The sequence below is a fragment of the Lagopus muta genome, chromosome 26 (genome assembly GCF_023343835.1).
Source record: "Lagopus muta isolate bLagMut1 chromosome 26, bLagMut1 primary, whole genome shotgun sequence".
In the NCBI taxonomy this organism is placed as follows: domain Eukaryota; kingdom Metazoa; phylum Chordata; class Aves; order Galliformes; family Phasianidae; genus Lagopus; species Lagopus muta.
Genome location: NC_064458.1, coordinates 3863338 through 3885636, shown reverse-complemented (window position 1 = coordinate 3885636; position 22299 = coordinate 3863338). Strand labels below are relative to the sequence as shown.

At 56.0% G+C, this 22299-nt stretch overlaps 2 protein-coding genes across 10 annotated transcripts; one reads left to right on the top strand and one right to left on the bottom strand.

The window, feature by feature from the left end:
- The first annotated feature begins 31 nt into the window (after positions 1-31).
- LOC125684818 (thaicobrin-like) lies at positions 32-4811 on the top strand. 2 transcript variants are annotated; one of them, XM_048927294.1, is made up of 3 exons: positions 32-337; positions 488-612; positions 1209-4811. In XM_048927294.1, the coding sequence occupies exons 2-3, from the start codon at positions 540-542 to the stop codon at positions 1727-1729; spliced, it is 594 nt and encodes a 197-aa protein (XP_048783251.1). In that variant the 5' UTR covers positions 32-337; positions 488-539; the 3' UTR covers positions 1730-4811. The 2 variants fall into 2 exon arrangements, with proteins under 2 accessions (XP_048783251.1, XP_048783250.1); XM_048927293.1 differs by having other exon boundaries at positions 44-382.
- An 82-nt stretch (positions 4812-4893) lies between these two features.
- Positions 4894-21817, bottom strand: MARCHF2 (membrane associated ring-CH-type finger 2). Of its 8 annotated transcripts, none has more exons than XM_048927284.1 (6): positions 21728-21817; positions 20884-21503; positions 17320-17525; positions 14793-14988; positions 8420-8629; positions 4894-7143 (listed from the first exon to the last, which is right to left on the bottom strand). In XM_048927284.1, exons 3-6 carry the CDS (start codon positions 17493-17495, stop codon positions 6985-6987), a joined length of 741 nt encoding a protein of 246 aa, XP_048783241.1. In that variant the 5' UTR covers positions 17496-17525; positions 20884-21503; positions 21728-21817; the 3' UTR covers positions 4894-6984. The 8 variants fall into 8 exon arrangements, with proteins under 8 accessions (XP_048783241.1, XP_048783243.1, XP_048783247.1 ...); XM_048927286.1 differs by having other exon boundaries at positions 20884-21142; positions 21728-21810; XM_048927290.1 differs by having other exon boundaries at positions 21034-21142; positions 21728-21804.
- Between the last annotated feature and the right edge of the window lie 482 nt (positions 21818-22299).

Below are 22299 nucleotides of genomic sequence, written 5' to 3'. Positions count from 1 at the left end.
GCCCTGCCAACATCTCCCCACCCCCCCCGCAACCCATCGGCAGCACGGCACAGCTGGGCAAGTCTGTAAGGAGCCAGAGCTCCTCCATCTGACTCTGCACAACCCGGGCACCCGATAAGGCTGGTGTCCCCAGCTGACGTCCCACCCGAGCACAGGGGACCCAGCAGGGCTCAGAGCTCCGTATGGCACAGAGGGCTCTTATCACCAGCCTGCAGCTGGCCAAGGGGAGGGGAGATGCAGGGATTCCCACGATGCCTCTCTGCAAACAGCATGGGGACACTGTGGGGACACTCCTTTCTAGCCGCGATCTGATGAGTTTGCAGAGAGCAAACTGAAGGTGTCTGGACCCATCTGAACCCTTCTTTCCCACTGTCAGCCTGCAGTGAGTGCTGACTGTGCTGGGATGCTGTGACTTCTCCAGCATTCCCCAAGCTTCTGGAAAAGAGGGTCCCCTTTATCATCTTCACATGGTCTCTGTGTCCCACAGTTTCCACTTTCAGCAGGGGACATGTCTCTGCTCCTGTTGACGTTCTGCAGAAATGCTCATTTCCAAGATGGAGGGAGAAGAGATGGAGACCCTGGCCAATGAAGAGGAGGAGAGGAGTGAAAGAGGTGAGTTTTTAGAGGCAATTATGCTGTCTGGGAGAAAAGCGCGTCCTGCTTCTGCTGTGAAGAGATAGAAAGAGGCAAAGCTGCTGGGGATTGTCATAGGGTTGAGACTTGGTGACCCCTCCACTCCCAGCTGGATTCCTCTGGCTTATCTGTAGACCCACCAGCAGCACCAGGCACCTGAGCTGCCACCCCGGCTCCCACCTCTGCACACAGAGAGGAAGAGGAATGTGAGGCCATGGGCGATCAGTCCTGGGCTCAGAGTCACGTTCTGTGCTGGTCTGTGCCCAGGTGTGCCTGCTGCTCTCTTTCAGCACGAGGAAAACCCACACTCAGGGCCAGGTGTCTGCACAGCAGGTGCAGCTACATCCTCCAGGAAAGGGGATCCCCTTGGCCAGGGATTGCACGGGAAGCCCCAGAGAAGGCAGGACCAGAGTAGCTAGAGCCTGGGGCAGCCCAGCACACAGAGATCCTCACCCCACGATGGAGATCTCTGGACAGGGGGAAGGAATTCAGCCCATCCCTTCCCTTGCTGGGTGGGTTCAGCCCTGACATAACACGGGGTTGCCTGTCCTGAGCGGCTTCTCCTCTGTCCCCAGCTGATTTCACCCTGGACCCGAACACCGCCAACCCCTTCCTGCTCCTGGCTGACGATGGGCGAGATGTGAGACGTGGGGAGGTGTGGGCATCACTGCCCGATGGCCCCGAGCGCTTCGGCACGGAGCCGTGCGTGCTGGGAGACCGCGGCTTCTCCTCGGGGCAGCACTGCTGGGAGGTGGAGGTGGCCGACGGTGGTGACTGGTGGGCGGTGGGGGTGGCCCAGCACTCCGTCAGGAGGAAGGGGGTCCTCAGTTTTTCCCCCCAGGAGGGGATCTGGGCTGTGGGGCAGTGGTTTGGGCAGTACTACGCTTTCACCTGCCCTGACTGGACAGCCCTGCGCCTTGCCCAGCTGCCCAGGGCCATCCGGGTCTCCTTGGACTTTGGGGGCGGGCAGGTGGTATTTGCTGATGCTGAAAGCAAAGACCAGATCTTTGCCTTCTGCCTGGCCTCATGTCCCGAGGAGATGCTATACCCGTGGCTTTGGGTGGGAAAGGACTCGTGGCTGAAGCTGTGCCCCTGATGTGGAGGGAGAATGGAGGGCAGGAGCAAAACTGGAAAGAAGGAAACCATCAGCCTGGCTCTCAGTGCGGGGCACTGGGAGAGCTGCACGTCCTCGCTGGTTGGTGATTCCTCACGTGGTCCCTCTGGCCACCAAGCAGAAGGTCAGTGATGGATGGGGAACTGGAAGGTCTTGGGGATGGATGCCACACAGGAGCTTCTCCATCCCCCTCCGCCCCACAGCAGGGGAGGCACCGAGGAGATCACTGTAAGGGGACCCTGGGACTGAGAGGTGGGACTGCGCATCGGCTCTGTGCGTGGCCATGAGAAATACAGCAGATCCAAAGGCCTTGAAAGCTGCTGAGCGCCATGTCTGTTTATTTTCAGATAAGCTCAATGGTGAAGTAAAAAATGTAAGAACACAGCTGGGTGCTGGAGCTCATGATAACACTTATCTTCTCCGTGCATCTGAACCCTCTCTCTCTCGGCCTTATTTCCAGCTCTCACTGATGTGCATTGGGCACACTTGTCTTCCTCCACACTGCTTGCAGCAGGGCACTGGGAAAAGCTGTAGGGATGGGCAGGGAAAGTGCGGCAGAAACGGAGGTGTCCAAAGTCCATAGGCCAGATCACTCCTGTGGACTCGCCATGCTTGGATCTCCATCCTCCCTCCAGCTTGGTTTCCTTTTCCTCCTTCAGTCTTTCAGCTGTTCAAACACACACTGAAACAACCCAGTTCAGCCTCTCCCAGGAATACACCTGGAGCAATTTGCTCAGGGAAATTCTACCCCTAGAAGCTGATCTGTTACAGTTCCTTTACCAGAAGCAGTCAAGGCAGATATGCATCAGGAGGTTGAACTTCCTTCGTGGTTTGCCAGGAATTTACTGTTGGGATCCAAGAAAACCAATTAATATCAGGAGAGGATTGCTGAAGATGCACGCATACCACGCAGCAGCCGGTTTGTTTCTTTCCCTTCTTTGCCTGTCAGGAAATAAAGGATGTGAGCAGTGCATCCCTGATATGTGAGCAATCTGCCTTTTTTGCTGGGCAGAAATCTTTGCAATCCCAAAGCAACATCACGATAAAAGGGAAAAAGCAGCACGTATCTGTCCAGAACATCACCAGCATCCCAGAGAGGAGATAAACAGGAGTCTGTTTTTGTGAGATCCTGGGCAGCAAAGCTCTCACACACACCAGCAATTTTGGCGCTATAAAACGAGGGGGGAAGTTTCTCGTGTATGTCTGCTGTTTAGAATAATACAGAATAATAAACTGAGTGTTTGAAAGAGGCCTTCCCCCAAATCTCGACATGTTTCTTGATTGAACTCATGGCTGTGGGGCCGGGAGGGGTGGGGGCTGCACCTCTGGGGCCTTTTGTACCACAGTGACTGTGGGGGCTGGGAGAGAATTGGGGCTGTGGGGCACCCCAACACTCCTGGACCCCAACAGCTCTGGGAACCCAAATGCTTCTGGCCCCACCTACAGCTCTGAGACCTTAACAGCTCCGAAACCCCCCGACATCTTCTGGATGCCCCCCACCCCCTGGCAGCTTTTGGACTCTGACAGCTCTGAAACCCCGACAGCTTCTGGAGCCCCCCAGCAGCTTTGAGAGCCCCAACAGCTTCTGGACCACATCCCCACCACACGACAGATTCTGGACCTCTCTGACATACCCAAGACTCCAACATCTCTGAAACCCTGACAGCTTCTGGATGCCCCCATGACATCTCTGAGACCCTCTGAGAGTTTCTGGACCCTGACAGCTTTGAAACCCTGACAGCTTCTGAACTTCCCCACCCCCACAACTGCTCCAGGACCCCCTGACGGCTTCTGGGCCTCCCCGATGTATCAGAGACCCCCAACAGCTTTGGATCCTGACAAATGAAGTAGCCAACTCACGAGAACCACGAGCGATCCTGTGAAAAAGCACATTTTCATGCCAGCCATAACGATTTAGATCTTTCTACAATAAGAATTTTCTACTGGCTTCATTAAGTCAGTATTTCTTTCCAAGATCACAGAATCACATGACTGCAGGGTACGGATGGAACCTCTGGAGACCACCTCATCCAAACCCCTGCTAAGGAAGGCGATCGTCCCCCTCTGCTCTGCTCTTGTGAGGCCCCATCTGCAGCACTGCATCCAGGGCTGGAGCCCCAGCACAAGAAAGACGGGGAGCTGTTGGAGAGGGTCTGGAGGAGCCACAGAGATGAGCAGGGGCTGCAGCACCTCCCTACAAAGACAGGCTGAGGGAGCTGGGCTTGTTCAGCATGGAGAAAAGAAGGCTGGGGGTGACCTCAGTGCAGCCTGCAGTGCCTGAAGGGAGCCTGCAAACAGGAGGGGAATCAACTCTGTGCAAGGGGAGATGACAGCAGGACGAGGGGAAATGGTTTGAATGGAGGGAGGGCAGATGGAGGTTGGATGTCAGGGGAAGTTCTGTGCTGTGAGAGTGGTGAGGTGCTGAACAGCTGCCCAGAGAGGCTGTGATGCCCCGTCCATCCCTGGAGGTGTTCAAGGCCGGGTTGGATGGGGCCCTGGGCAGCCTGGGCTGCTGTGAGATGGGGAGGTTGGTGGCCCTGCGTGTGGTGGATTCACAACCCTTGGGGTCCCTTCCAACCCCGGCCATTCTGTGGTTCTGTAAGGAAGATTCCCTACAATGGGTTGCACAGGAAAATATCCAGGTTTCTGAATAGCTCTTGAGGAGACTCCACCACCTCCCTGCGCAGCCGGTGCCCATGTCTGTCAACTTCAAAGTAAACTCACTCCTTCTAAAGTTCAGATGGAACTTCCTGTGTTCCAGTCTGCACCCATTGCCCCTCGTCCTGTCACTGGGCACCACCAGAAGAGCCATCCACCTGACTGCCATCCTCTAGATATCGGTAAGAATTGATCAGTTCTGCTTTCACCCACTCTTCTCTTTGCTCTTCAATCTCAGCCGGAGAAGCAGAAGCTTGACCACAGAACCTCAACCCTCTCCCACACGGACATCATCTCCTGCCCTCTCCCAGCTTTAATTGCATTCCTTCTTTCCACTTTTCCCCATTCACCCTCTTTCTTCCTGCACCCACTGTGCCAACCGCAACCACTGCCTGCTGTGAGCCACTCTGCTTTGCTTTTCCTGGGGGAGCAGTGATGGAAGCTCCAGCCCGCGCTCCTCCATCCCCACCAGTAACAACACAACAGCCCCAAGTTTGTCTCACTTTTATTTACAGAATTGCACAGCCCATTTCCCCCACGACACTGGGTCAGACACTGCTTTCCCACATCCATGAGCTGAGCTTCTCCTCTGGGAAGGAGGAGGAGGCTCAGAGTCACTGTTGGGTTTCGCAGGGGCACATGCAACAGCTCCAATGATTGGCAACCACGATAAAGACAATAAAGAAGAGGTGAGGCCGTGGCTGTGCAGCAGCACAGGGCCCCATCCGCCCCAACTGAGGACTTCTGGCTTTCCCAGCTGTGTGTTTGGACCATCAGTGGGTTTCCTCCTTTGAGTCCTTACACAGGTGGGAGCGCTCACCCCTACGCACCACCAGGACGCATTGGAACACCAAGCTCCTGGGAGGCAGCAGCCAGGCTGCACCAAGTGCCCAGGCTGTGGTTTGTCAGGAGGGACTGGATGGAGGTACCCAGGACAAGGCACAGCGTGGTGGTGCAGCACCCACAGCCGAGGGAAGGGGCTGGGAGGGAGGCAACACCTGGGGGGGGATCTGTGGCACCCAGGGGTGGGCTGAGCCTTCCAGAGGGAGCACAAGCACTGTATGGCCCCACTGCAAACCTGCATGGAAGGGGAGGCAGCAGGAGGGAATGGGGAGAGCAGCAATGAGAGCCTCGTGCTGCCAGCAGACTTCCAGGACCTGGACACTGCGGGCAGGGGCTGCTGCAAGGTGCTGCAAGGTGCTGCACAGATCGTCCTGGGATGGGAGAGAAATGAAACAGACACAGCCCAGAGCTGGGAGAGGCAGGGTGCTGCCTTGTATCCACCAGGGACTTCAAGCCTACAGTCAAGCAGAGGGAAAGAACAAAAAGGGCAAGGAACATGAAAGGAAAAACAGCAGGAATGGCACAGGGAGCTTTGCGTCCAAGAAACGACAGGGCTCCATCTTGGAGGGCTCTGTCTGACCCACGTGGGCTCAGCAAAGGAGGGGCACAGTCTGTGAGCACAGCACTGCACACAGGCATCGATGGCACAGCGGTGTGGGGCTGCATGGGCAGGGAATGCCACTGGTGGCGTGGAAATGAGACAGAGGGTTTGGTAGCCAGATGTGCTGGAAATGCAGGTGAATGGGGGAGGAGGAGGAATGCCAGCCCTGGAGATGGGACGTGGGGATCGTTTTGCTGGAGGACACACAGCAGGCAGGCAGCAATTTCAGGGCTGAACCAAACAGCAGCAGCTCCTCTGGCTGCTGGTATGGAATGTGCTGAGATGTCCCTGTGAGGGACTGCCAGCAAGAGGTCCGGCCTCAAGGCTGAGTGGGGACACCAGCAAAAAGACTCCAGCTCTCCCCTTTTTCCCAAAAGCCCCATTATGAGCTTCTGATAGAGAAAAATGAGGGGGGGTTCAGTCATTGCTACACACCCTCAGCCCCTCCATGGACCTCTGTGGGACGTGCCGAGAGCTGAGAGCATCCGAGTCCTGGGGATGAGCCAGGACCTGCAAGGAAAGCATCCCGTGAGGCCGTGTCTGCACAGGAAAAGGTTTGCTCGTTTTGGAACTCATTCTGAAATTCTCAAAATTACAGTACTTTACAATACAAAACGTCTCCATTCAGCATTTACGCCATTTCAACTCCTTCTGGGGTTACAATAATTATTAAAAACACACAACTTTCTCTAGAAAGGACAGAAACTCCACAAAAAAAGACCAGAGAGTAACGGGAGAGGTGGCTGCAATATTATCAAAACCAATTTAGTGCAAAGGAGAAGGGGCTCCCAAGGACGGCCGATGAGCAGTGCTTCGTTTGGAGAAAAGGCATTGATTTAACCTCTGAATGAGATCAGGCTGCCAGCTTCTATACTGAAGCTTAGAACATCGACACATAAAGGACTGAAACACAATATGCACGGCCATTAAAAAATAATATTATATATAGATATATATATATATATATGAGATTTCCCACGTATGGTGCTATAGGTGTCCCCTGCTCTGCCAGCCGGCTCCTCCACGTGGCAGATGCTCCCGATCTGTGTTGGCCAAAGGACGGAGTCCCTCCAGTTGGGCTCAGCCCCGCAGGCTCAGATCCGGCCCCGTTTGCTCACCCTGAAGGAGGAGCTGCTCAGACGCTGGTCTCATCCGCCGCCTTTTTCATCAGCTTGGCAGACAGCAGGGAGTGGGGCGCGGGGTGGGGGCTGCGGGTGGGCGGCAGCATGAGGCGCACCTTCTGGTTGGTCCTGCGCCACTCCGAGTACAGCTGGCAGTGGTAGCGGAACGAGACCTGCAGGCAAGGGCACAGCACGGCTCACAGTGGGGGGAGGCGGGCAGCCCTCCTCTCTGCTCATCCCACGGCCCTCGGCCTATGGACGCGGCACCGGGCTCGGTGGGGATGGGGCGCTGCAGCTCCCCAACCTTTGAGGAGGGTGGGCGCCCCGTCCCTTGGGTGCTGCAGCCCATGGATGGGTTCTTGGGGCAGGCTGAGCTCGGGGGGCACCCAGCCCATGGTGGGGTCGGGTGGCAGAGCTTTGGGGCCTCTTCTGACCCATTGCAAAGGGAGGAATTCCCACCAGGGCCAGGCGAGAGGAGGCTGAGTGCAGCCAGAACCATCTCGTAGATCCCCTCTGCCCTTTGGGATCCCCCCTCGCTCTGCACCCTGCCATCACTCAGGCTTCCCGCCTCCCTTCAGCTGCCTGCGCTGTGGCTCTGACACAGAAAGCCAGCTCTCTGGTTTTTGTAGGGTTGAGCCATCTGCTGTGAGAGACTGCAGTGCTGAGGTGATGGGCTGCGTGCCACCTCCTGCTGCAAGGCCGACTGGGAATAAGGCTGTTTGCTTACAGGCAAGAAGCAAACACAACTCACAGCCTCTCACAATAAACTGAGCAAAGGGCTCCACCTCGTGTCCCTCTCTGCAAGGAAGCACAGCAGAACCACAGCAGCTGGAGCCACGGCTCATTGCATCACAACACGCACTCCTCTGCTTCCTCTGCACATCCCAGACCCCCCAGGAGAGGGAAGCAGTTCCTCTTCAGCTTCCCGAGGTTAGTTTGGCTTCCTATAGAAGTGAAGCTGCAGCAGTTCCCTGCACCAGTAACATCGCCCCGGCACTGGGATCTGCACAGGGACTTCCAAGGAATGCCCAAACCCCAGGGGAAGCTCCATTCTGAGAGATGGGAGCAATGGGTGGTGGGGAAGTGCCTAAAGATCTGACAGCTTGGAGGATCCCTCCCAGCAAGCGGCTGGAGGAGGGTACCAAGGGCAGGAGCACTTCAGGGGGGAAGGGTGAAATGAAGATCCAAACCCAGGGACAGACAGAATGTGAAAGAACAGAATGGGAAATGGGGAACTCTGTGTTCGCCAGCCAGCTGCAGCCCGGGGCTCTCAGCCAGACGTGCTGCATGCTGAACTGCTGCCTGCTTTCCTGCCCAGCTTTGGCAGCTCCCATCTGAACATAATTAAAGGGATGTTCAAGAGGTTTCCTCCTGAGGGGCACAACGCAGCATCCCTTCTGAACACCACCGAGCCCAGGAGCGGCGAGCAGAGCCCTCCTGTGCACTTACCAGCGTCCAAAGGACGTAGATTGTAAAAAGTGCAATAGTCAGTGCTATGAGTCCGATGGCCTCCAGGCGGCTGTTGAACTGCAAATGGTCCTGAGCTCCGCGCAGACACAGCCAGCCCGAGATCGCCGCCAGGGGAGTGATGAACAGGAAACACACCATGTCGCAGAACAGCGTCCTCTTCTCATTGCGGGGACCGGGATCCTTCAGCCACTGCGGGATGGAGAGGAGGAGGGGGGTTAGCAGCACGCAGGGTGCCAGCAAAGCAGGGCTGCTGCAGCAGGGAGCTGCCGTGCATCTCTTGCAGCCTGTGTGCATCTGCTGCCAGCACTCAGCTCGCATCAACCGGCACAACAAAAGGGCTGAGCACGTCAAGGCTGCTTCTAGCAACCGCTGAGGGAAAGGGGAGAGGCAGCTGGGGGGGAAGATGGAAGTAAACCCAGGCTGAGCTCCAGGGGCGGCACAGCCAGCGCTCTGCGGCTGGTGCGGGGCTGTGGGAGACGCTCCTGGACAGCAGCGGCACTTCAGAGCTGCACTCCTGACTCAGGCGAAGCCGCAGCCTCAGGTCCAGCTGAGCCTGGCCGTTCCATGGGCTCTCAGGGCACAGTGCTGTTCTTGGGGCTCAGCAAGCAGCAGGAGCCCAGCGCCATCAGCAGGGAGCACAGAGAGCGCAGCCACCGTGCGTAGGGACACAGACCCGAGCGCTGCCCATCTCAGCTCGCTCTGCTGCTCCGCATGCATCCAACGATCCGCAACCCTTCCCGGGGGAGGGTTACTGCACTGCTCGGTGTGACCGAGAGGCTCTGCACTGCCCAAAAATCAGCCGGCAGCAGAAAGCACACAGCTCTGCTGCAGGCAGCTTTCCCCCAGCAGACCTCTCCAGAGGCACAACTTCCCAGAGCCTTGACCTGCTTCCAAATTTGGGTTCATTTCAGACACTAGACTTTGACAACAGCAATTGTTCCCGTTTTCCTGGGATGCTGCTATTTTCAGCCTTTCCTTTCCTTTTTTAGAGCAGCAAGCTATTGTGGCTCCTACCAACACCCAGCAGTGCCACAGTGCATTTTACCACGAGCTTTGTACAGCTGCTGGCTGTGGGGCTGCTGGATCCTTCTCCATTTCCTGCACCACTGCCTTTATTTAAGGTTCGGGTTTTTTCTGCTCAAAAACCAAAGCTGGTGTCACCTGAGGGCTGCAGCTCTGATTTCAGTCCAAGCTGCATGGAGTTCCTGCTCCCAAGTTACCTCCACACCAGCTGTGAAGTTCTCTCATCTCACTGCCCTGCTCCAGGTCTGGCAGGTAATTTTGGGGCACTCATTTTCCAAAAGGGAAGATTTAAAGGGACAGTGCACACGAAGCCCCTTCCCCTGACACAGATGGGGTGTAGATGGTATGCAAGGAGTTAATAGGACAGCACTGGTCGAAACAACATGGGAACAAACAGAGCTGTGCAGGCTGCAAGCTGAGGAGCGCAGCTGGGGACCAAGCAATGCTGCAATGTAAAGAACAAGTTAAAGGCATTCTTAAAGCCCTTCTGAGCACGGCTGGATGGCCTGACGGTTTAGTAAACTAGTAAACTTTACTAGTAAGCTAGTAAACTTCCAGCAGGAAGTTTAAGAGTGGCCACAACTGTGGCTTGGCCAGGAGAAGGGAGGGAGACCTGCATGTCATCTTGCAGAGATGAGTGGTGATGAGCTGCGTGGGGAAGATAAGGACCACACACAGCCCTGAGCAGCCGTAGGAGGAAGCGAGGGCGGGCAGCAGCCCAGCTGCACAGCAAAGCTGCTCCTACATCACTGTGCTGGCAGTCCTGCTGTCTGAAGCCAAGTAACTCAACTCCACAGCCATCCCAACCCCAGCCATCCCAATCCTAACCAGTCCAACCCCAGCCCTCATAAAACCCAACCTCAGCCATCCAAAGCCCCAAACCCCAGCCATCCTAAACTCTGCCATCTGAACCCCAAACCCCAAACCCCAGCCATTCCAACTCTACCCATCTGAACACAAAATCTCAGCCATCCCAACCCAAATCATAGCCGTCCCATCCCATAGCCATCCTAACCCCAGACATCTGAACCCCAAATCCCAGCCATCCCAACTCCAAACCCTAGCCATCCCAAACCCCAGCTATCCTAACCCCAGACCCTAACCTTCCCAAACCCAGAGACCTGAACCCCAAATCCCAGCCATCTTAACCCCAAACTCTCGCCCATCTCAATCCCAAACCCCAGCCATCCTGAACTCCAACTACTCCAACCACAAGTCCTAGCAGTCTCAACCCCAACCCAAAGCTGGCCCAACCCTAAACCCTAGCCATCCAAACCCTAGCCATCCCAACCCCAAATCCCAACCATCCCAACTGCAAACCAAAGCTGTCCTAACCCCAAACCCCAGCCATCCCAACCCCAGCCACCCACTTGACATTCCCAGCTTCAGCCCTGCACAGCCTGGGGCACGCAGCACTCAGCTGTTCTATCTGACCTGGCCCAGCAGCAGTCCTGCAGCATCCTGTCTTTGGATATGAAGACATCGTGGGTCACTTTTGACCCCAGTACAATAAGAACCTGAAGGCAAACTGGTATTCTGTTGCATCTTGTTCTATTTATACTCCTTGTAACCTTTGAAAGTCCCCCCATCCTCCCCAAGATGGGAGCCAAACATGTAAAGGCAGGAAGCAAATTAATTTCCTTTTGAAGTAGTTGATTTCCATTGCCAAGATGCACTGACACAGTGAAAAGGGAACACAATGAGCCACCCTGAGGGCGAGGGGTTTCTGGCACAGCAGCAGACTAATGCACATGGGACTTAAAACAAACCTTGTAAACTATCCAAAAAGTGGTCAGATTAAACAATTTTTGTAGGGAGAACCGTCAAGTAAACATGGGAAAGCAACAAAAGGGCAACGTGCTCTTCTTCCAGGCCGAGTCCAAAAACAATTGCTTCCACGCTGCAAATAAGAGTGCCTAAAAGGAGATGAGAAGCTGCAACCCAGCTCCCAGACTGGGGACGACCTCTCTGCAGGAGACAAGATGTATTTCTGTCCTCCAGCACAACTCTGGGGCCTTCCAGATGTTCCTCCCCCCCAGAACCAGCAGGGCTGTGGGATGAGAGGGCTGATTGTGGGGTGCTTTTGAGCCTCAGGGGATGGAAGCAGCAGGAGCAGTGAGCAGAGGGAGGCTCTGGGATACCAGTAGCTGCTCTGGGAGCAACGAACAGAGCTCACTGCCATGGAGAGGTGTCTCAGGCAGCCCAGCCCTGCACAGGGAGCAGCACATCACATCCCAGCACTGGAACAGGCTGCCCAGGGAGGTGGTGGAGTCTCCTTCTCTGGAGATGTTCAAGACCTGCCTGGATGCTGACCTGGTGTAGGGAACTGCTTTGGCAGGGGGTTGGACTCGATGATCTCTAGAGGTCCCTTCCAACCCCTACAATTCTGTGATTCTGCCCCATGAGCAGCTGTCCCAGCAGCGCCCAGCACTGGGGGTTATGAACACGCTGAGCTTTGGCTCCATGCAGAGCTAAAGGGAAACACGAGAGCAGAACTGGGCTCAGCGGGAGCCAGGAGGGATTTGGTTTTGCTGGGTGCAGGGCTCGGATAGGAGCTCACACTGAGAAAGGAGAGATCAGAGCTGGGGCAAGGCTGAGAGGAGCACAGGGGATGGAGAATGGTGCAGGGAGAAGAGTTCGAGGAAAGCAAAGCAAACAGCCCATCTGCCAGGGAGATAAGACCCCAGGGAGGGTGGGGTGAGCAAACAGCACAGCTCACTTCTCTGAACTGGACGGGGTGCAGCCAAGCTGCCCCAAAGCAGTCCTTTTCCATAGCCAAACAATTGCTGTGTAATAAAACACACAGAAAGCAGCGGGAGCAAAACCACAGCGTGTCCTGGGCTGCATCACACACTCAGCAGGAAGCCTTCTGCAGAAGCACAGGGACACGAGGACTCCGACCGACAAGAGTGGGTGAGGCAGATTTAAGGAGGACAAAGCAAACCCAGCCAGCCCTGCTTGGGAGCCATGTGAGCAGCCCCAGCCTGGGCAAAGCTGGGAGGCTGCCCTCCTCCTGCACTGCTCAGGACAGCAGAGATGCAGACATCTTCTGGAGATGACTCCTGAGCAGTAACCACGGGTTTTCTGTGTCTGACATTGTTTGAAATAAGAAAGCCCCCTGCTCCTACCTCAATTACTTATGCACTTCCTCATGACCTCTATTCTGACTTCCCAGCTCTTTAGCAGGCGAAGGAGGTTACGCTTCCTTGGCAATCTGGGATCATCCCCTTCCCTGCATTTTCAGCTCCTTGCCCCAGCACACAGACAAAGCATCAGCCAGAATGGAGAATAACGCGTGTCATGGCAGGGATTTGGGAACTGGCCGGGATGCAGCAGGCTCTGGGGAAGGTTTGCTCCATGCAGGAATGCAGAAGGCTGTGGGAAAGGTTTGCTCCACGCAGAGATGATGCAGCAGGCTGTGGGGAAGGTTTGCTCTGTGGCTGTGGGTTCAAAATCACTCACACAGTGCCAGGGTTGTGGCTCTCACGGGATGGCAGAGCTGCTCCCTAACGTGTCTCCAGTTTCATGGGGCAAACAGTGGACTTTGACCACAGCTGTGACCTGGCACAGTCACATGTGAGCATCACTTCCTCACAAGTTCCAAAACACCCCCACCCCCAAGGAAGGACAGGAGCAGAGAATGTCTCAGATAAGGAGATGGGGAACCGCGTCACCCCTCCGTGACAAAGCAGCCCCATCCCCAGCCCTATTCTGAGAAATGCACCAACAGCTTGGGACTGAAAGGTCCCAAAAGCAGCTGGTGAAGAGCTGGTGAAGAGCCCAATCTGGTGTGGGGACGAGATTACAGCAGAGGGCAGACAGAGGGTGTGAGTGGGAAGTGCTGGTGAGCTGCTGGGTGCTGCCGGCTCTCTCCGAAGGGTTCTGTGCTGAGGGCATGGCTGTGTCTGGGCTGGAATGTTTGCAACCTCTGAAACAGCCAGCTGAAAGTTTTTTGGTCAGAGAGGATTTCATACATTTCAGCAGCTGGGAGAGAAGAGATAAGATTCAGAGAACACCAACTGCTGACGTAATGCCCTCTGGCAAATTGCTTTTCTAAAGACAGTGCTCTGAAGTCACCTCTGGCTGCGGCTGTCCAGGCAGCAACAGTGGGCTGTAAATTAAGCAGTCATCATTAAAATAGAACCTCAGCTTGGCAAAACACAGACTGAGCACTGCTCCAGCCATGGGACTCTTCCCCCCAGGCTCCTCCTTGGGTGAAGTGGAGATAAAAGAAGCAGAGCAGGGCTGCAGGGAGGAGGGTACTGGCACTGCCCCCCGGGAACTGATAGGAATGGGAATACAGACAGCCAAAGCAACATGCAGCTGTGCCTCAGTTTAAACCCAACTGATGGAGCTGGGGGAACCACAGAGTGGGCCCAGAGCAGCACAGTTACAAACCAGAGCTTCCATTGTAGCACCCCAGGTGTGCCGTGCCACCTTCCTACACAGTCCTGCAGTGCTGCCAGAAATGCCAACTGCTATCAGTGCCACCTGCCCAGCTCCAGCCTGTTCAGTCAGTCCAGTTCTCTTCTAAACAGAACCCCTCTGCAGCCCCAGCTGGTGCCCCCAGCTCAGGCTGCTCAGGGCCCATGTGTGGCCCAAGAGCAGCTCCAGGGATGGGGCACCCACAGAAGACGTGGCCACGCTGCCCTCATCCCTCACACACAGAGGGCTTCACTGCAGGCAGCTGCTATAAACCCTGGGGCAAGAGGAAGCCTGAAGGGTGAGCACAGCAGAGCACCTGAGCAGGGGAAGCGTAGGAGCCCAGTACCCCCATGGCAATGGCCAGAGGGGGATCCCCACCCACTGTGGAGCAGCCATGGGATGCAGAGCCCCCACGTCAGCAGGAAGGAGCCTGACACCACTGCCTCCAAGCACGCATCGGTCCTCAGTGGAGGACGGGTCCTTTGCCAGCAGCACCAGCAGCCACCATCTCTCACTTTTCAGAGCAGAACACAAGGAAATCACAGACAACTGATGTAACGCTGTGAGAAAAGATGAAAGCCAACAGGAAAAAAAACAGTAATTGCGTCTCTGAAGGCTTCGTATCTCAGGCAGTCACGCGGTGACCTCTGTGTTTGGTTGCTGAGGGCGGAGGTTTGTCTGTAAGTGCAATGGTTCCCAAGGTTGTGGGGGGGTTTGCAGACAGGGGCTGCCCCAGACGCTGCTCCTGCACCATCAGAACATCACTGGGCCCAATGAGAGCTTTGGTTTCCTACACAAAGCACCCTGTGTGAGTGTCTGGGTACCAAGAGGAGGGGGACACAGCGCAGAGCACACGGACACGGGGCACATCAGTCAGAAAAGCAAAGCAGGAAGAAAGCGGTACCTCTGTCAAAGGCCTCGGTCTTCTCTCTACAACAAATTCTGTGTGGCAGAGCTCACAGTAACTTGTGTTGGAGGAGGACAACCATTTTTCCAGGCAGCTCTTGTGCACGGTGCCCAGTGTTCCTGTGCAGTCACACGGGGAAAGCAGTCCCTCCCCATTTCCACCTTCATGACAGATTCGACAGATGGGACCATCACTACAGAGGCAGACAGACAAACAGAAGGAAATCACAGTCAGACAGGCAGGCTGGGGAACTTCTCACCCTCCACCCCTCCCCCAGCTACAAGGTTCAATTATAGACTCATATCTCTTAATAGAGCCCAAGATCTGCTCTCCTGGAAGCTCAGGGCACCGCAGGTGCTGTACGAGGCCAGTGCTGTGCCACCCCAGCTCTTGCCCTGAACAGCACAATGCTTTCCACATGCTTACAGACCTGCCAAACCCTGCTCACCACCTCTCCACGAGCAGCAGAGCTCTGCTCCATTCGGCCACACCTCAGAGAGAAGCACAGCACCTCTCCAGTCACCTTCACTGCCCCTCCCCGCATCCTTTCCATTTCTCACACCCCGTCAGAGCTGCAGCAATCGGAGCTGTGCAGCTTCCAGGATCATTGCAGTGCCTGTGCTCTGTTCTGTCCTGCATTGCTTCCTAAATCCCAGCATTGCATTTACTTTTTGGAGACTGCTGGAGCTCACACATGGCTGCCACACAGCCATGATCTCCTTCCTCTGAACCCACTACGATGTCAAGCCAGGGTGAGCGCTCTTCATCGCACCATTCCACACTGAATCAATCACTGCAGGCCTTTCCAGCAAGGTTCAGCTCCTAACAACAGGCACCTGGTACCATTCTAGGTCCAAGGGCATCCCAGCTGGCCTGCAAAGCACAGGTGCACTGGAAGCCCCACACATCTGCCAGCCCCATAATGGCTCCCTGAGAAACCTCCAAGGGCTGCAGCCACAGAAGTCTGCCAGTCTGAGCAGCTCTGTGCTGCTCCTCTGCACCCAACCCTCATCAAGACCACCTAGGGACAAAAATAAGAGCCCTTCCCCTCCTGAACCACAAAGGCAAGTCACTCACTGGTGCCTCCTCTCTCCTAGCTCCCAAGCAGCCACCTCTGTGATGCAACACCTTTCTCTCAGATTCGTAGCTGCACAGGTTTGGGAGTGGGAAGCAGGGTGAGAAAAGAACACCTCTTGTTGGAAGGCCCCATTCTGTGCCCTCTGAAAAACAGGATGAGCTCCACCAGCCTTTGTGCCCACACTGCCGACAGGACAGCAGCCACCTCACCTCGTCTCATCGCTCAAACACGACCCCCATTCTGACCCGTGTGGGATTCCAATGGAGCAGAGGCAGGACAAGCAATCTGCAGCCTTCAGAAGCAGCAGCACTACTTGCATTTGTTTGCACCACCTAAAGCAAGAACGTGACCCTCTGGAACAGACACAGCAATTCACAATGCACAGAAAAAGGGCTGGAAAAAAGCAGAGGTGGGACAGGAAGGGCTGAGGAGAGCCAGCAAGAAAGCACACTTTGGCTCAGGAAAGCAGAAGGAAGATTTTTGCTGGAGGTGTGCAGGTTTCATCACGGTCAGATTCATGAGATCTGCCTGACGACCCCCTGGCACTGCTGTGAAGCTCAGCAATACCTCATTTACCATCAGTGCAGCGTGAGAGCAACAAAACCGGAGTCCATTCTCAGGGCCTCAGTGCGGACCAAAAAAAACCCAGGCCCTAAGTGCTCTCACGCATCTGTTATTTCCTAATAAAAGCATCTGTAAGACATTTCATCCCTTCTCTTCCTGTTTGAGGAGTTTCATATTTCCAGAGCGTTAATATAACCTTGGCTACCCATAAACAATCCAGAAGGAAAAAATTTGCTGACAGTGCGAGAGAGAAATAAAAAAGAACAACAGCCTTCCTTCTTATCAGCCTCTGTTTTCCTTCCTTCCTATCTGGAGGAGGAGTTGCTCACCCCAGTCTCAGCAGTGCGGTGACCCCAGGCTGCTCGTGCACTCACACTGTGGTTGGGGTAGGAGTGGGATGCAAGCTGGGACTGCTGGCACTGCCTGGGCTGAGTGATGCTGCAAAGCACCCTCTGTTGCAGAAGCTGCTCAAAATACTTGATGAAAAGTGTTGCAAAAGGAGTCCAAGCAAGGCAACACGCGTCCCCTCCAGCAGCAGCTGGGCAGCGCGTCCTGCAGCACGCAGCTCCTGTCCTCAGGCTGCAGAACCAATGCTTCACTCTGAGCCCACCCTGCGAGAGGAGCTTTGCCACACACAGCCCTCAAAGCACCTGTGTGCAGCATGGAGCTCTGCTTTTCTGCACAGCTGAGCGCACACACGGCTTTGGGGCAGCACGCGATGCCCTGTCTGACACTCCTGGCCCATGCAGGACCCCATGAAGGGGCTGAAAATTCACCCCAACACCATCTCAGCCGACCCCCGCCACAAACAACACTTTATTGCCACCCCCCCTTTCGAGCCACAAAAATAGGGATAAAGCAGACGAGCAGCACCAGCCTGACCTCTGTGCACCCAGCGCCTTGATGACGGTGGAGAGCAGGCGGCCGTCCTTGGCGGTGACCTGGGTGACGAACTGCGGCCGCCCCATGTCCGAATCCTCCACCGACTTGGAGAGCGCAGCGCCGCCTGGGCAGTCGCACAGGGAGCCAGGCAGGTGGCAGCAGTCGCCCGTCGTCATCGCAGCTCCGCACCTCGCTGCCGCGGGGACCTGCGGGACGGGAAGGGCTGTGAGCACCCAGCACAGAACCCGAACCCTCGCCTCACCCCCGGGCGCCGGCAGCGCGCTTTGCTCCTCCTTCACCCCCCGTTGACTTCCACCCCCCCCAGCCTCGTGTCGCACACCTGCTTTGTCGAGAACTGCCAGCGCTCAGCCTTCAGTGGAGGCTTCCAAACCAAAGCACCCTACGTGGGGATGGTGTGAGCGCAGGGGCTGACCCAAAAGCACGCATCCGAAGCCTCTGTGCAAGCTGCAACGTTTCACTGCACACAGCCCTGACTGCTGCGCCACCCGGCTCTCCCCACCTGCGCCCAGGTGCTTTCTGACCCCAAAAGCTGCCCCTCTGCCATCTCTGACTTTCATTCTGTATTTCTTCACAGCACCAGGAGGCAGCAGGGTGGCTGCACTCCTTCCCCTTCCAGCACTCCAAGCCCAGCGTGGTTTGTGCAGCAGCCCTTCGAGCAGCCCGCACACACAGCCAGGAGCAGACAATGCTGGCACCTCTGGGATTTACACTGAAAGAGAGGGCAGGGAGCACAGGAACCAGGCAGGAGGTGCAGGGGCAGAGCAGAGCTGACAGGAGCAGAGCTGGTTCCAATGAGCAGAGCCCCACACACCCAGGAGGGATTCATGATGCACAGGAATGGCTGCGTTGCTCCTCCATGGGGTCACACAGAAGGTAACCAAAACCAACAGCTGCTGGAGCCCTGCAAACCACAATCCAGGTAAGCAGAGCCCTGTTCCTCCTCCATCAATCTGCAGACCTTTCTCTGCGTTTGGAATAGGCTTCAGCTCACGGTGGGTTCAGGAATCAACCAACCAAACCAACAGGAATCTTCCCATCAACTCCAAAATGAGCGAGCACCGCCCCGACCCAACTGCTCCATCCATCTGTGCACAGCACCCAGGGCTCTGCTGCTTCTCTCACTGCTCTCTGCTGAGAACAAAGCAAAGCTACAAACTGTCCAGATCCACAGAGCAAAAAGAAAGATGATAAACGCCATCGGAATGACTTCACTCAGCTGCTCTGTGCGTCAAGGAGCTCTCTCAATTTTAAAGGCCTCTCTCTGAGGCAGACATGGGGAGATGTATGCTTTTAATAAAGAGGTCGGATCCATTTGTTCAGCCAAAACCTTGTTTATTTTTAAGTCCAGAGGATAAAAAGGTCCATTTTGTGCTCTGGAATAAAGCCACTCTCCTGTCCCTGTGGGATCACGGTGCTGCACATCCATCGGATCCCAGCAGCCACGTGTGGGGCTGGATGGGATCCGCCACCCTCAGCCCAGCAGGAAATGCACGGCTTTCAGTTACAAGTTATTTGGCATTTCCACACCGGAGTCCATCCCAGGGTGGAGCCTGAAGTCACCACTTTAATATGTAACTGACTCACATCACTCGGGGAGCACGAAGGCAAAGCAGCAATGCAGCTCATGGAGAAGGAACCGAAATCCAAAGATAACATCTGCAGTGCTCTGCTTCCAGCTCCATACCCAGCGGACACGAGTGGGCCGTGCAGCCAGGCCAGGCCCTTCCTGGCTCACAACCAGCAGCTTGGTGGATCCAAAGCCCACCTCACCATGGGAGCAGGTCAGGGCTGGATCCACCTCCTCGCATCGAGTTGACCCAGGATGCAAACAGCTGAGCTTGCAGAGATTGCTCAAACTGAAGAGAAAACAAACGGCGGTGGTGGAAAATTGGCTTGGGAAAGCGAGCTACACAGCAGGGCTGCACAGCTCCAACACGTGCAGTAAGACAGCGAGCACCCTGCTCCAGCATAACGTCCTCCCTGAAGCCTTCCAGCCCCACTGCTGTCACCCAGAGGGCAGCAGGAGTTTCCAAACTCCCTGGAACAACTGCACAGCTCGAGAGCACAGAGACCAAGGCCATTCTGCTCTCCATCCAAAAGAAGCGTGCAGCAGGAACAAGGAAATGCTGAGCAGCTGGAGGGTCCCCACCTGAGTTCTGCATATTTGCACTCTGCAGGCTGTAAGAGAGTTATTTCTCCCAGATGGGGGAAGCACAGAGGCCAGGCAAACACCCAGCATGGAGATCAGAACACAGGAGTGACTGCAGCAGGAAGAGGACCATGGTCAGAGGGGCTGCTGCACCCAACTGCTTTGCTCACGCAAGCTTACACCAAACCCCAGAAACAATCTTCCCACCTCTCACCTTCCCCAACCAGTTCCATCCCTCTTGGATTGCAGACACTACGCTTTCTAACCGCGTGATCACCAGCAAAGTGAGAGGCTTTCCCAGCTGCCACCAAGCATGGGATGAGAGGAGCGGCCCAAAGCACTCCTGCTTTTCAAAGGCTGCAGAGCTGGTTTGATCTATGGAAGCAAACAGACAGCACTCAAAGCAAACAACAACAAGCCAAGCTGCTGCAGGGCTCTGTTTTTTTTTTCAGTTCTGTTTGTCCAAACCTACTCTCTGCCGAGGGCTGAAGGCAGCAGCACTGTTTTGCTGTTTGAGAAAGCACATGCTTCCGTGTTACCCTGTCACAGCTCCAAGGAGTCAACCTGCAGGACCTTCCCTGCAGCGCGTGGTCAGCACTGGCAACAACAGAGGTGCTGCAGAGGGTCTCCCCAGCCCCACATCAGCCATTTTCATAACAGATGTCATAAGGAAACAGCTGACAAGCAGCTGGGACATGAGAAACTCCTCCTCCTCCTCCTCGGAGCGCTCCACAGACATTGGTTTTTGAGAGGTGCACAGCAGTGTGATTCACTCCACACCACCACCATACACACCCCGTGCATCCTATTGCTATTCTCCTTCTGCAGAGAAAGAAAGAAGCTTCAGCAAGGCTTGAAAGCAGTATTTAAATCATGAAGCACCATGAAGAATACACAGCTATCACAGCCCAGAGCAATGCTTGCACTTTTTGGAAAGGAAGCTAGCACTGCACCCAACTGTGCTGCAGCTCCTTGGCTTCCCATTTCCCTGCACTTCTGGGGCCTCCACCAAACAACAGCAGCAGCAATGCAGGAATGCACTGCTCCTATCCCAAGAGCCCTCCTTTCAAGAGAGGCAGCATCTGAATTAACACCAATGCTCAGCAGCTCCCTGCTGCTGTGCTTTCACCTTCCAGGCAGCTTCAATGCAACTCCAAAGAAATGGATTTTCCAGCTCTGGACACTCCATCAGAAAAGGGAAAGCAAGAAAAAGAAGAAAACCTAAACTGCACAGCTGATCCAAGATCTCAGCATCCTTCTCTCCCACTTAAGCCTGCACTATTTTGCTTAGCTTGCACGTCTGGAGACACAGGCCTCTACTGGTCTGTCTGTAGGGATGCACAACAAAAAATGGCGAGGAAATAAATTGGAAAACCATCCAGAACGCGGCCTACCTTGCAAACAGCTGCCAACAAACCCAAGCAGCTTTTCCTTGCACCAGAACTGAAGCCATCAAAACTTCCGAGAGCAAGAAGTGCCAAAGCCAAGGGCTTCCTGCATCGCCCTCCTCGCAGACACCACTCTCATCTGCCCCGTGCTCTCACCGCAGCACTGCTGCTCCTGGTCCCTCTCTTCGGCAGCAGGAGGAGAACGTTGCCTTCAGTCCATCGCCGCCGATGGAACCGCTGCTCCGAGCTTAAAAAGCATCCCAAACTGAGTCAAAGCGAAGGAGGGGGAAAATAAACTCGTGCTGGAGTTTATAGTCCAGGGCGCCTGGCTCCTCCCCTTGTCTTCCAATAAAAAGTTCCGTGCTTTTTAGATCAGAAGCCAAGCTAGTTTAAACAATAGAGAGAAAAACAGCCGCTCCATTTACTCCCATTGTGTCTCAGCACCAGGAGCTCTCGCAGGCGCACGCAGCAGCTCCTACCAGCACCTCAGACCCGCACCCAGCCTCTGCCCGCCCAGTTCGCAGCCGCTGGAAGCACAGCGCTCGATTTTGGCCGTGCCGTCGCAACGAATCTCTGCAGCTCCCTCCCGGAGCAACCGCTGCGTCCTGCCTTTGCTTCAGCCGGGCCTGCAGCAACAACGTGGGACGGGAAGCGTCCATAAAACGCGTCCGAAGGCCCCGGGACGCCGCTCATGGCCGGCTGCAGGGCCGGGAGCCCCGGGAGGAACGGGGGCTGCCAACGGGGAAACCTTCCCTGCACCGGAGAGCGGCCCTCCCGGCCCCGCAGACGCCGCCTCCCCCCCTCCCCGTGCAACCCCACGCCCCCCAGTGCCCCCCCGTACCTCCCGTACCTGCAGTCCCGGCCCCGCGGCCCCTCAGCGCGCGGCGCGCCGCCCCATCGCCGGTCCTGCGCCCGTCGGGCACCCGCCCCCCCAGCCGGCCCGCCCACCCGGGGGCACCGCAGGCCGCCAGCCAATCCCCGAGCGGCGTCTAGATGACGTCAAGACCCCCTCTCACCCAATCGGCTGCGCGGAAGCTCTGTTAGCGTCGGAACGCGACCACGCTGGCAACAGGCGCTGACCAATAGCGGCTCGACTGAGAGGCAGAGCCCCGCCCATTGGAGCCAAGGGCACGGAAGCCCCGCCCCCCCCAACGCCCGGCCACGCCGCGGGGCGGAACCGGCAGGGTGGGAAAATGGGCCGGGGGGGGAGAGCGGAACCGGGCGGTGATGGGCGGCACAACGCGGAGCTGCCGCTGCTCCTGGGGATCAGCCCTGGGCGGAGCGACACTGCGGGGAGGGGAAAAGGGAAGGGAAAAAAACAGGGGAAAGGGGAAGGAAAGGAGAAAAAGAGGGGAGAAAGGGTAAGAGTGAAAAAGAGGGGAAGGGGGGCCGACAGGGGCGGGACAGGAAAAAGGGAAGGAA